This window comes from Labrus bergylta, chromosome 23 (assembly GCF_963930695.1).
Source record: "Labrus bergylta chromosome 23, fLabBer1.1, whole genome shotgun sequence".
Lineage (NCBI taxonomy): Eukaryota > Metazoa > Chordata > Actinopteri > Labriformes > Labridae > Labrus > Labrus bergylta.
Window position 1 is genome coordinate 8,200,507 of NC_089217.1, and position 14,088 is coordinate 8,214,594.

Below are 14,088 nucleotides of genomic sequence, written 5' to 3' on the forward strand. Positions count from 1 at the left end.
TTCATTTCTCTTTTCATGAAGGGACTCAAAAGCAAGGCTGAAGGCTTGGCTAATGCTAAGTCCTCCTGGATATGGAAAGGTTGTTTTTTGTTCTCCTGCATACAGTAGAAGCGCGTGTTTAATGGTTAATCAGAGATGTTCATTCTCCAGGGTCTGATGTAGATCATCCAGGCCTATTAAAGAGGTGGGGCAACATGATTATTGGACATTATGGCCGATGCACCTGCTTCTTTAGGGTAAAAAAAAAAGGAAAGAAAGAATGGGAGAGGAGGAGGAATGTACTCCTTACATGAAGTGTGCGTTTCTTCATCAGGCAGGGCTAATGTATCACCAACTCAACACCCAGGAAATTACCTCAGGATAGGGCCCTCCACTCTCAGGCATGATTAATTGATCCGGAGAGAACAAGAGGAGCAGAGACAGAGGGAGGAAAAAGTGCTGATGTGCTTCGGAAGAGGGGTAGATTGGAAACACAACGGGGATCGGAAAGACTGGTGCTGACCTTTTTGACTATTAATGAAAGTGGGAAATGGTAACATCTGGAAATGTCTCAGGTTTCTAATGTAATCCTGGTATTGGAATTGACACTATTGCAGGGTACCTAATTCAATATTTCACTATCCAACGTCAGGTTGTAAAAATATCCAATACTTCTCGATATTTTCAGACACCACATGTTTTAAAACAATAGAATCGATAGTATGAAAGAGTACCAGTGCTTTCAAGAAAGACTTCAGATCTACAGTCACACCTTTAACCAAAAGCTGCCACAGAAAGGAGACAGCACTTCCCAAATGACACAAATAGACGTTGCCAACATTTTCGCGCAATTTGCAAGTGTGCAGGAGTTGTGCCTGCAGTTTATGATAATTTAAAACAAGGAATAACTGAATATTGGGTGCCAAGGACTTCTCTTTTTGTTGCCATGGTATCAAAAAAAGGTATTTATATTGTTTGATTTTTAGCAAAGCTCAAAATCTGGGAGCGTGACAATGCTGATCCAAAGAAGAAAAGATGTGGAAAGTCTAAACGTTTCTGAAGATTATACAAAAAAAATACTATCATTTAGCACAAAAACATTGTGTGTGTGTGTGTGTGTGTGTGTGTGTGTGTGTGTGTGTGTGTGTGTGTGTCTCTGTTTGAGTCTAACCAGGCTTGCAGCTCTTGCTCTGCCTTGGCTCTGTCCTGCTCCAAGCCCTCATGCAGCTCAGCAGTGATCTTCTTCCTGAGGGCCTCTTCATCAACTGGGGAGAAGAGAAACGAGAGAGGTGTTTTTTTTTTTCCTTTCTTTTTTTTTTTTAAAGTAAACAGCTATTGTTCGCTGACAGGCATATTGTGTTTGTTTGGCCACTGAATAGAGTCCTATTGTATAAAGAGGTTAGAGCGAGAAAAAGGTAGGTGGGTGTTTTTCAAACAAGTGTCGGAAAATCTGCATTAATCAGAAAATGTGTTGTTCAAAATTAACATATAAAATATAATGATTAAGTGTGAGGTCCAGATTGGTCTGGCTGGGTTGTTACCAAAGCTGCAACTATTAGTTGACAAATGGGTAGAATGACTGACAATTCATTGGCAGTCATTATTTGTTATTCTTAAATCAAAAATGCTAATTGTTCCTCAGTATCAGCCAGTCATGCATGCAGTTTTCCCTTTTTATTTCAGTGTAAAAGTTGAATTATGTATAAATGGATTTTGGACAAATGGTCAAGCACAATCATTTTAAAGCAATTTGATGACATCACTTTGAGATAAAGGAAATTGACATGTTTCACTTGTATCTATCTTGTATCAAATAAAAAGTTGTTTGACTCTTGCAGCAAAATTGAATTTGAAAATTTGAAAAAACGAAAGCTTTGTATTCCGAGTGTTTGTGACTAAAAATGTCTGTCTTCAGTTTCTGAAAAGTAGTGTGTGTGCATGCCACAAGATAAAGTATTAACACATTAGAAAAATCCTATATTGTTTTTTCTCACACACACACAAAATGTACAGCACACACATCCTCCTTTCTGAAATCCCAGCAATGCGCCACCCTATCTACATATATTCATGTCAGGGGACATCATACACATACGATTCCATGTCCCCACCGCTCTATCTTGGCAGGTAATTAAGCATGAAAGTAAAGATGCCAGCTTGCGACCCGACAAAAACGTGCTCTGAAGGTAAAAGTGTCATGCCGTGTGCTGCAACACTGCAGTGTGTGTGTGGTGCGTGTCTGCGTGTGTCAAGATTACTCTCCCACTGCATTTGTTAGATGGGATAATCCCTTTTGTCAGAGTCTATTATTACCTGGTAACGTGGAGTAAGTGGACATGCACGCAAAACCTGAAGTCCAGCTAAATCTGATTGGCATTAAGAAGTATAGTCTTTCCTTTGATCTTATTGTTAAACCTTTATTTTAACATGCTTTAGCAGCAAAGTTACAGTCCCTACTTTGTAATTTGACTCTTGGAAGTACTCTGTTGTCTGCTCTACAAAGTAAAGAGGATGAATAAGCAGGTCAAGGTTAAAGTAACTTTGGTATAACCTGTTTCTTCTGACATGCAGTCAAAAGAAGTCACTAGTAGACAACTTTCCACTACATACTGTTCAATCATTATAGACCAAGACTGCCGTTTCACTGTCCAATTCATGAGAAAATCATTTTCATCTCGTCTGACAGCACCATTGCCTGAAGCACCATTGATCTAACTGTAGAGGAGTGTCTAATTACAGCTTTTAAACTGTTAGACAACCTGTGCAACTGAAATCCTAACTCCTAACTGCCCTCTTGTTCAGTAGCAAGAGGAAATGCTATGGACAAATTGAAGCCAGCATAGCAAAAGCATTGCACAGATAATAAAGCCTGATATTTAATTAAAATGTTATTTAAAAACCAGACCAGTGCATCACGGGCACCAATGGCTGAGTTTCTCACACAAGGGCAAAATAAGTGATATTTAATTTGGTCATCATTGCCAACACTCTTGACAAAACGGGTCTTTGCAAGCATTTAAATCCGTTCACAGCATCAAGGCTGTACTAAATCACAAGCTAATGCTGATTGTGACGACAAGAAGCGATTACATTAGGAATACATGACTTTCATGGACACCAAACCCAAGAGGTACTAAATCAGAGTTCAAGCCCTATCAGTATGAACTCTCTTAAGATTTACACGTCACAATCAAATGTCCTTCAAATATTCAGACTTATTGAAAACGCACACCCGTAGGCAACGCACAGTGGAAAGTAAAATTATATAAAAGTCCTTTAAGTTCAGGCAAACCTCAGCAACTCCTCTGCTATCGCCAGATCCTCTTCAGCCCTGCAGAGAGGCTTCAGATATCTAGCAAGCCCGCAAGGTCAACCGGAGAACAGGTTCTGATATGATAAACACTGTCTGGGGTCCTTGAGCAAGTTCTGGTTAGGGTCAGAGACAATTCCAGATCGACAGCGCCCGTGTCAATCCTGAGTAGGACATGTAAATGTTAAAAAGATTAAAAACTCATCATCTTTTTTAGACGTGTCCCTCTCCTTTCCGTCTCCACCAATCACTGAACCCAGTGGAAAAAAACCCATTGAGAACGAGGAGAGGCAGTGAAGCACGGGCTATTGGCAGTGGAGATAATAGATGAAGGCAAATTGCGTTTCTCATCAGAAGTTTCATTAACCCCAGGACCCGCATGGAGGGCATAATCTGTAACATTACTACTTCCTCACGTTTCTAGCTAGCGCTTAGTTGAGTCACAGCACACCTTTCACAAGGTTCAAAATAAGAACGAAAGAAAAAAAAAAAGCCCAAAGAGCAAGCTTCCAGCCCCGGCATGCAGGTGCCAATTCGGTTTCTCTTTTATGCACATGCTTTCCTGTTAATTCAATCTCATGTTATGAAAAGGGAACTAACGTATCATTTTTACATTTTACCAAGATGACAAGAAAAGTCTGCTTAAAAAAAAAAAAAAAAGGAGAGTGATATATTTCACAAGTTTCTCACACAGTCACTCACATCCCTCCTATTGTTTCCTTTGTCTCCACTGCTCTCCCATTCTCTCTGCTGCACCTGGGAGACATCTTAAAACAGGCTATTAGTCCAGCGCAGTGTGTGGGCTCTGACATATGAATATTTATAGCACATTGGAGAAGGTGTAGGAGGTTCAACCTTGACTACGGCGTAATCAGCACACATACTGACTCAGGCCATGATTTAGAGACAGCTGACCTGCAGAGAGCCTCACTCGATACCTAACTCTCGTGGATACACATAATCAATGTCCGCCTCATTACGGCCGTACCCTTTCAGGATTGGGCTGAACTTTGCAACTTTTTTAACAAGATTCACAATCACATTCATCATGCTTTGTATTTGTATTTTGTCACTTAAAAAGAGCGCACTTGATAAATATTCCAAGTGGAATTTGTGTACATATACATATGAGCTCTGAGGTGACCTTGCAGACAAACACCTGATGTAAATGTCAACCAACATTATTGTTGTGTGATACTGTACAATAAGGGCCAAAGCCTGAGGGAGTCAGTCCTCTACAAAACTGTAAACCATCAATATGGGTTGTATGCATTCAGGAAACATGAATGCACTTGAAACATATGTTTGAATATTGTGGATTCAAGAAAACAAAACATTTTGTTTTGTAGTTAAATGTTAAGAACTTGTTTTTTTTCTGTTATAGGAACATTTTAATTCCATTTTGGGACAGTACAAAGTGTAGCATTTAGCATTGGATGTTACATGAACTGTGATAAATACAAATGCAAATCCCACTGTGCTGATGGCATATAACCCTTTTAGGGTAGTATGCTCCTTAAAAAAATAGTTTTTCAAAAGTTGAAAAGAGCATATATTGTGCTGTTAATATTATCACATTATATTGAATCGTAACCACTGTATCATGACATGTACTGACTCACTCCATTCTTGACAACACACAGCACTTGTACCTAACAAGCGATGTTTACACATACAGTCACTAATACTGCAGCAGTCAAAACAGTCATTTCTTTAAACTTTTCCCCCTTGTTCTGGTAGACCGTTGCCTCTGCCAAACTTTGAGTTGCTACACTTAAAGTAGAGGTGGGAAAAGAATGGCTTTATGTAAAAATCGAGATTCTTATCTCCTAACATTTAAAAAAAATTCATAACTTCGTAACTAACCCTAACCCCACAAAAAAACGAAATTCAGCCAGTCTCACAGATGACTGGAGTAGATCCTGAAGTATGTATACTAATTCAAAAATAGATTTTGAATCATGAAACCAGAATCGTTTATGAATCGAAAATAGATTCAGAATCAAATCATGTCCCCAAGAATCAAATTTGAATCGAATGAGACACCCAAACTAAACGAGTCAAGTATGAAAATAAAAACACAAAGCACTAATGACGACATCATGTCCTCCAACAGTGAGTGAGGAGCTAACATCCATAACTGATCACAAACACTGTGTCATGCTTTGAAAGCAGCCCCTCATGATTATTACATTAAATACTTCAATCCAAAACCTGATACAGAATTAGATGAGATATGGTTTAAGTTATCTTTGAATCTGAAAAACTAACTGGCATGAACAATGAAGAAATAAACTCAACATGGGGAAAAATGAATCTGTGTTGTAAAACTGGCCGAGATGTGACTTTGTGAGGAATGTGAATGAATAAATGATTTTAATCATTCAATTGTCTTCCTAATGTGCTCAAACTAAAAGGCAATTGGCTCGCGCAAAATGCAATGTCATATCACAGAAGCCCTATGGCCAAATAAAAAAAGGAGCACACTCACACAGACTGGCCACCTCGGTCCCTTAATGAGGCCCGGTGGTTTGTTGTGCGAAACTGCGGAGGTGTCGTTTTAATCACTGGAGTCAGTGTGGCGTGGCCTAAGTTGGCCCTTTTTTAATTACCTTACTGATTGAGCACAGTCAAGGATGGGGGAGCCTGCCCACTCTCTTGGTGCCAGCCTCTGTGGAACCAGGCCCCCCCCCCCCCCCCATCCCATCCCACGCCCTGTTCTGTGCGTTGTAATGAATAAGTAACATTCAGATGTCCTCTGCTGAATATGTCAAGATGTCAAGATACAAGGGATGTGCACCCACACATTAAGAACAATAAGGCTAAAAACTTACTGATGGGGAGGGAAAGGTGGAAAGTTTGTAAGTGTTTCTGACTCTACCATAAACTCTGATAACTAAAACCATGTAACTCAACCCTAAAATATCAACTTTATTATCCATAGCAAAGAAGCTACTGCACAATTATTTTTCATATGACTAAAAATAAACGAATAACCCCAGTACTAACAAAAAATAATTTACTTAAAAATGACTTTGTACTTCTTAAAGTCTTTATATGCGATTTTTCACACTTAAATATAATAGAAATCAAGTATATCCTCTAAAAATAACTCTGTGAGTAATGACTGTCTACAATGGGTGTAACACCCAAGTCCCGCTGTCTGTGATGCTTTCCGAGTTTTCCGAGTCCCATCATCTGTTTGTTTACATCGCCAGGACGGCCGGCTGACTCCTCCCCTCGCGTATAAAAGTTGTTTAATTGAGGGACTAGAGAAAAGAAGAATAACATACTGTACTCACTGCTTAACTGAATGTCACGTAAGCGTTTCTAGATCACGGTCATTTTGGGTAAATTTACATGCAGTGTGAAGAGCATAATAAAGATCGCCAGCATTAGCATGCGAACACAACAACACAGCTGGTTGTGTGACTGAACAAAAGAATAGCACTGCACAGTCAGACCTTAAAACAAAGAGGACACTCCAGAGGTTTTTATAAAAATGTAAGTTCAGCCTAAACCTCTCCTGACCACAGGAAGGAGAAGGGTTATTTTGACAGCAAGAGTGACAAGGCATAATGGAGGGCCACTAATTACAGCAATAATTCATTAACACTGACTGTAACAAGAAAGAATTAATCTTTTCATTAAAAGTACGAGAATGGCAATGAATCATAATATGACTAAGGCTACAGCTGGGCCCGTTTTTAAAATGAAGACTAATTACAAACTGTAAGAAAAGTTGGAGACAAAAAGCTTAAGGTGGCTCAAAGAAAACACCCACATAATGAAAACATCATTAAAATTCAATAAAGCTGGACTTAAAATAAATCCTCGGACAGTTCATTCCCTCATAACCTTTGGCTGTTAATTAACCAGGATGCTAAAGAGGCGGCACACACGTTTCAGAATCAAATGAGAGAAAAATGATTTGTTTCTTTGTTTTTTAAAAGAAGAATCCCTCCTGTGGCGTATGCACATATTTTTTAAGCTTGAAAATGTGATGGACAAACATTTTTTTTTAAGCTTTAAGTCAAGAAGTATTAGGAATATTGTCCCCCAACTACTCCATCAGCCATTCTCCAACAAAGTAGGAACCTTTCATGCTTGTCCTTACTTTATCGCAATTCATTTGCTGTTGAAAGTGTAGTATGTATTATGATTTTTAGCATACTGAAATAAAACTCACCTGCTGGTGCAGGAGGTGGTGGAGGAGGAGGAGGAGGAGGCAAACTCGACTCAGGGACTACCACTGGCTCTGGGACAGGAGCAGGGGTTGCTGGTACCACTGGGGGCTGAGGAGGAGGTGCAACTGGTTCACAAGGAGCAGTAAACTCAGGCAGGGAAGGGGCAGCAAATAGCTCAGCAGACTGTGGGGACAAAGCGTCACCTGGAGGATGCAAAAGTGGCGGCAGGATGGTAGCAGGCTCAAAAACAGCAGGGGCGGATAGGGGTTCTGATTCGGGCAGGGGGTGAGTAATGATGGGTTCAATGAGCAAGGGAGGAGGAACTGGCACAGGTTCGGCTACAGACAAAGGAGCAATGGATTCATTAACATGAGCAGGAGCAATGGCTTCAATTACCGAAGGTGGCAAAGCAACCGACTGAGTTATGGGAGGAGGTGGAGATGGTTCAATTACAAGGGGAGGAGGAGCAAGCAGAGCAATTTCTTCCACCACAGCGGGAGCATGACAGGGAGGAGGAGCAGGAGGGACAGATGTAGGCAAAATTACCGGCTCTGCAACAGCAGGAGCAAGAGGAGGAGGAGGTGCTGCCACAGGCTCAAAAGCAGGAGCAGCAACAGTATTAGCAGCAGCTGGTGGTGCAATGGTCGGTGCTGCTACCTGTTCTGTGGGAGGTTGAGGTTGAGGAGGAGGTGGTGGTGGTGGTGGTGGAGATGGTGCTGCAACAGCCTCTGTGGCTGATTGAGCTGGTGGAGGAGATGGAGGAGCAACAAGTTCTATCAGAGGAGGAGGAGGTAAAGAGGTGATCGGGTCAAACGGGGGAGGCACTGGCAAGAGAAGAGGAGAGGGAGTGAAGGTAGGCGCCTTGGAAGGTGGTGGAGCGGGAGCATGGTTTGGATTGGGAGGAGCAACAGGTTCCCTCATGCGGTTGATGACATTCTCAGAAAGCTGCAAAGGAAAAAAGGAGTGGAAAAAAGTTTCAGTTGGACAACAAAATAAAAACACGTTACTTTAACATCCAATAGTTCTGAATAAACAGATCTACAGTCAAGTCAAACTTAAAGCTGCTGTGAACAAAAGAGAGAGAACCACTGATAAAGAAGCACAAAACAGAGAAACGTGGCATTATTATTGGATTGTTTCACAGTGTTTTGTTCTAAATACTTAGAAACATTGCCACGGCTGCAGACGAACATGCAGGATGGAGCAGGTTTCTGATTGTATGCTGTGGCTCTTCATCTAGGTGCTGTGTCTCTGCACTGCCCTCCTTCAGACCCGCAGCCATGCCTCGAGACTGTTCTAATTCAAAAGGTGGGCAAACACCAACATTTAGCCTTCGTCATTTAAGCATCTCATACAGATGCACAACTTACATTAGCGTCTGTTGCTGAGGGAGCCCCACATCACTGCACAATGATTGACACACAGGACTGTCCAAAACAAAGCAAAATAACAAAATCCAAACACATGCAGCAGACTTCTTTCGGTTAAAGCAAATGTCAAATGAGTTACTGTGTTTGTTGACTTTTCTGCTAAAGCACTGTGTACAGGCCGGTTATTAAAAACGTTTTTTTTTATTTTAGGAAGATAACAATGATGGGTATTTTTGCAAAAACTGCTCCTATGGTGAAACATGCACTTGGTTTAATTGCAGAAGACAAAGCTTGGTCTTTCAATCTCATTATGCAACCCCTAAAAACACTGGTATAAACAGGATTACAACTCATGGAAAGTCAACATTAGCCTTTGCCTGGTTTGCACACGCACAAATGAATAAAAATAGACAGAGTCATGCTAAGTAAAGCCTTATCTGATCCAGTAAAGCCTCTCTATCTACATTTAACATCAGCTGACAGTTGCATACGTTAGGAAACACTTGTGACAGGTCCCTACGAAATACACCAAAAATGATTGTCACTTCATTTATCGTTTTCACAAAGGGAAAGGTAATAAAATAAACATCTGCGACAGGCCAGAGTTACTTTCATTCATTCAATGACAGCAGAGCACGAGGGTAGTGACGTCATCGTCAACATACCTGCAAGGACATTCAGAACTGTTTTCATCTTTAAATCTCATTGTCACTGCAATAGTTACTAACTACATCCGAAAACGGTGTGTCTTTACACAGTGCAATAATCTAACCTCTTTTAAAAGGTTTAAATTAAACTCGGGTTGCTTGCAAGTCAGCGAGCACTCACACTAACTAAAAAAGAATTGCACAGCTTATATTTATCATAGAATTTGAAAAAAAAATATCCCTTTGAGAAAGTCAAGAAACACCTTTTAATTCAACTCCGAACAGGTTGGTGTACTTTCACTCACCCGTATGCCCTTCACCACCGTTATGTTCTCGTTTTCGTCTGACTCAAATGACACTCTTCGGGTACTGTTATTCGCTCCCATTGTCAGGCTGCAGGTTTTTGCCTACATGTAATATTTCTTTAATGACAATATCTTTTAATTAGTTTGCGTATGCGCCAGGTACAACTGGCAAGGGCCCACAACACCACTGCTTCTGCACACCCGCACTTCCTTAGCATGACGTGTGTGAGCGTCGTCGGTTTTGATTGGACGAAAGTGTCTTTGGGGGTTTAGTATCAGCGGTTGTGATTGGATATGTTGAAGTAGAAGCCTGGGAGTGCGGCATTGTATGGCAAGCCGTAATAACATTTAACAGCTATCCATTTTTTTTTTTTACTCTAAATTAACTTCCAGAATCTCATGCAGAACTTGCAGATCATGAAATTGCAGCTGGAAATTTGACCATTTGTCGGCTGCATTTCAAGGAGCTTTCAGCCACTGTCAAGCCGTAATAACATTTAACAGCTAGATTGGATATATAAAATAGAACTCTGAAATTCATTATCGGCAGGCTTTTCCTATCCACAATTGTAATCTTAAAACAATCCATATTTTCTCTAAATTAACTTCCAGAATCTCATGCAGCCTTGCAGATCATGAAATTGCAGCTGGAAATTTGATATACCTCAAGGAGAGATGATATGAGGAATGACAGTTCACAAGAATCATCCTCTGAACTTGATATACACACAATCATCTACTACAGTTTTCTATTGTGCTCTCATCCACAAATTTTTTGTGTTTTCTTTATAATTGCAATTCCATGCACAAATAAATCAATACAAATATTTTTAAGAATTTAAAAAGAAACTCTGAAGATATTTGCAATATAAGACTACACACCTGAAAGGCTGAGAGTACATTTAAACATCATTGATGAGGAAAAGAAAGGAAAGGATGGACAGACAGCGAGAGAGAGATTTTAGATCTGACCTTCGATCTACCAGAATGTCCTTACTTTATTTGAACATAAAAGCAGGGTTGATTTCAAACAACCAGTAAAGCACTCTCAGTAATAAAAGCCTAACAATTTTCATTTTTCAATGCGGCAGACAGAAAACCTCAATCAGAACCAGACTTTAGTTGAACAGCCATCTGTCCCGACTGTGTTGGGCTTGGAAAGAGGTGTAGAGGGAGATGCATAAAGAAACAGATGGATACAGAGAGAAAGCAACAACACCAAAAACAATGAATACATTCAATTTATACCTACAATGTCAGTCAGTCTTGTCTGAGTTAAGAAGCAAAAATAATTCAGGTCCTAATGTCCTTGAGGCATCATGCTTGTTTACATAACTAGTTAGTGTCAACCAGCCTCATTGATATACAATTGAGTATCATCTGCAAAGTAATACAAAATGTATGCAATTTTTCCTCATGATATTACCTAGAGGATGCCTATATAAGGTGAAAAGAATATTTCCGATCACAGAACCTTGTGGAACTGCATGACAAACAATGACTCTTAGTATATTTTGGGCCACTGGACGGATTCTCCTGGAAAGACCATTTGTCAGCTGCATTTCAAGGAGCTTTCAGCCATTGTCACAATACAATGTTACAATGTTACAATTCACTTAGCAGATGCTTTTTAAAAAAAATTTTCATCCAAAGCAACGTACATACACCGCCACCAAAGCAGCGTGAGCAATGTCAGGTTAAGTGTCTTGCCCAAGCACACATCGGACATGTTGCTCAGATGGGGATGAAACCCTCGACCTTCTGGTTGAGAGGCGACAACTCTACCAAATGAGCCACAGCCGCCCTATACATATTTATATATACATATTTACACATACATATTCATTGTGCTCATGCATCACTTCCACTTTGTCTGCCTGATCGAAATTTGCATTATCACTGATCAGGATCTTGAATATCTTGCATGTACCATTTTAAACATTGGAAGAATCAGTCAAGTATAATAAGGCACATAAGAAGATCATTCATATTCATTTTTGTTCTTTGATCACACTAAGTCTATATTTCTTTGCTCTTTTTTGGGAATATCTCATACTTTGCTTGAATCCAATGATGTTTGAGTTGATTCAACAATGGGCTTACATTAATCATTAACTCTTATTTTCTTAATCTGCACAATTAAGTGTGTAATGTGACCACATTTTAAATATAAATATATAAATATAAGTTTTTAATCAAAAGTGTATCGTTGTGTTTGCCTTAATGCAGGTGAGTAATACATTTGAAATGTAAGACATATTCTGAAGATAATCTTGCAAAAATCAGGATAATAGATGCAATGTTTAGGTGTTCCTCTTTACCAAGGACACAAGACAATACTTATCTTCTTGTTACTCACCAAGGGATGAATTTGTTTCCAAGAGGCATCATTGAAGAGGTGAAAGTACTTTATTTAACCAACCCTCTTATCGCTCCTTATTTCCTCTAATTATACTTTTTAAAGCTATTGTCTTTAACCTAGAAGTTAATAAGCACTCCAAATTAGATTAACGAAGATTTTTAAGGCCGAGGACATTCATTATTTATTGATCACAAGAACCATATAAGGGAAAGGACCTGCTTAATTGAAGCGTTGCTATTATTGATCTTCTATTATACTTATATTTGCTGTTTATTCAACAGACATATTTTTTAATTATGTGCTATGCTGGAATAAGTAGAGCTTTTTTTTGAGCTACAAAAGTTGCCTCTTACACTATTCTTTACTGAACATAAGATGAAGGACACAGAGGGATTGTGAAGCAACATTTGCATTTAAATCCTTACATTAAAGATCATATAGACGTACTACAAAGACCCTATTGTTCTTGTATTTAATCCACACACAGGTCAGCCTGTCAAAGCAATCAGTTAGCGTCCAAACACACAACAAGCTGCACACAACAAGCTGGAAGAAATAACCTTGGCCCTGAGTTATTGAAGAAAAGAAACCCTGTAGATTAGTTGGACTGATGGGACTTGGCCTGCAGGGAGAGGTGATAAGAACTTCAAAATTAAACTTGGAAGAGAAGCTTGGCACCTTCCAAAGAAAAACAGTGACTCCTGGATGACACAGCGATTGTTTCTTTTTTTTGTCAGGAAGGGACACAAAGATCACCCACAATGTTATCTCGTCAGTCCACCGGTGCATCAATCAAGGCCCAGGCTGTTGGGAATCGACCCCTTTTGACTCAGAATCAATGCCCTCTCCTATTCTCATCGGTACAGCAGAGATTGTCAGAGATACAGAGCAGGAGAGCCCTGCCAAATCCAGCACTTTATGTTGTAAATGGGAGAGGCTATTAACTCACTGACACACAGTCTTTTTCTTTTTTTTTCTCGCTCGACCTTTCCTTTATCAGTCTCAAGAGGACTGGATTGAAAATGTTACGATGAAGTAGTTATTTCTATCGTGATATTGGCATTGTAAATGACTTAAAACATCAATCTACTGCAAGTATCATTTCCCTGCACTCTAACGAGAATCTGTACTATTGTGCAAAAAACGAAATCTGTCATCAATTAGGACTGAGACCAATTTAGAATATATAAGAACTAATCTTAAAATAGATTTGTTTTTCTTATGAATGGCTTTTTTGTCTTTGACAAAATATTTTAAATGTAATGAAAAATAAATAAATAATGTAATGTAGGCTATATTTTATGAGTCAGAGAGAAAATCTAGCTGGACTGTCAAAATCAGGAAAACTGGGTGAAATTCAAACAGAGGAAACCCTCCAACAATGTTTTTTATCTATTTTAATTTGTATTATATATTTTCATATATGCCTATTTTTTATAATTAACCATTTTGATTTAATTTCATTAGAATCTTCTCATTTCTCACCCTTGCTTAGTGAGAAATATCAGAAATCTATACCTCTCTTGAAGCATCCACTTTACAAATAAAACCTACAACTCCCAGAATGCCTCGGTGTATCCTCGCGCTTCTGTCTTCCTGTTTGGGTGCCGCAGCTGGAAAAATGGCAGCTGACACAGGGAGATACAGGAGTGCAGTAAGCAAAAACAAAGACCCTTCCGGACTTCTTATCTCCGTCATAAGGTGAGCTTTCTCATGTGCTTTACGTTAAGTTAACGCGCTGGTTGGACGTCAGGTAGAGCCTGAGGTGTGCTTACACTGTCGGAAAGACACGGAATGGCAGCTAGCTTTCGTGCTAAAGCTACATGTTAGCAACATCCTTCCTGTGTTGCTGAATTTATTACACGTTACATGTTCGCCATTACTGTTAACTAAATACAACCTATTGCATTTTTCCGATCACAACATGT

At 39.5% G+C, this 14,088-nt stretch overlaps 2 protein-coding genes across 4 annotated transcripts in view; one reads left to right on the forward strand and one right to left on the reverse strand.

Annotated features, from left to right (window-relative positions):
• The window catches only part of chchd3a (coiled-coil-helix-coiled-coil-helix domain containing 3a), a 61,232-nt gene extending 51,207 nt beyond the window's left edge, over positions 1 to 10,025 (reverse strand). For 2 of the 3 annotated variants that reach the window (XM_065951321.1, XM_065951320.1), the window contains exons 1-3: positions 9,799 to 10,024; positions 7,479 to 8,421; positions 1,151 to 1,244 (exon numbers count right to left, since the gene is read on the reverse strand). In XM_065951321.1, the coding sequence (XP_065807393.1) occupies positions 1,151 to 1,244; positions 7,479 to 8,421; positions 9,799 to 9,879 (1,118 nt within the window). In that variant the 5' untranslated portion in view covers positions 9,880 to 10,024. Of the gene's footprint in view, positions 1 to 1,150; positions 1,245 to 7,478; positions 8,422 to 9,798 lie in introns of all 3 variants that reach the window. The other variant, XM_065951319.1, reaches the window with a different exon arrangement.
• A 3,729-nt stretch (positions 10,026 to 13,754) lies between these two features.
• The window catches only part of exoc4 (exocyst complex component 4), a 106,905-nt gene continuing 106,571 nt past the window's right edge, over positions 13,755 to 14,088 (forward strand). The window contains exon 1 of the mRNA XM_020652962.3: positions 13,755 to 13,861. Within this exon, the coding sequence (XP_020508618.1) occupies positions 13,782 to 13,861 (80 nt within the window). The 5' untranslated portion in view covers positions 13,755 to 13,781. The remainder of the gene's footprint in view (positions 13,862 to 14,088) is intronic.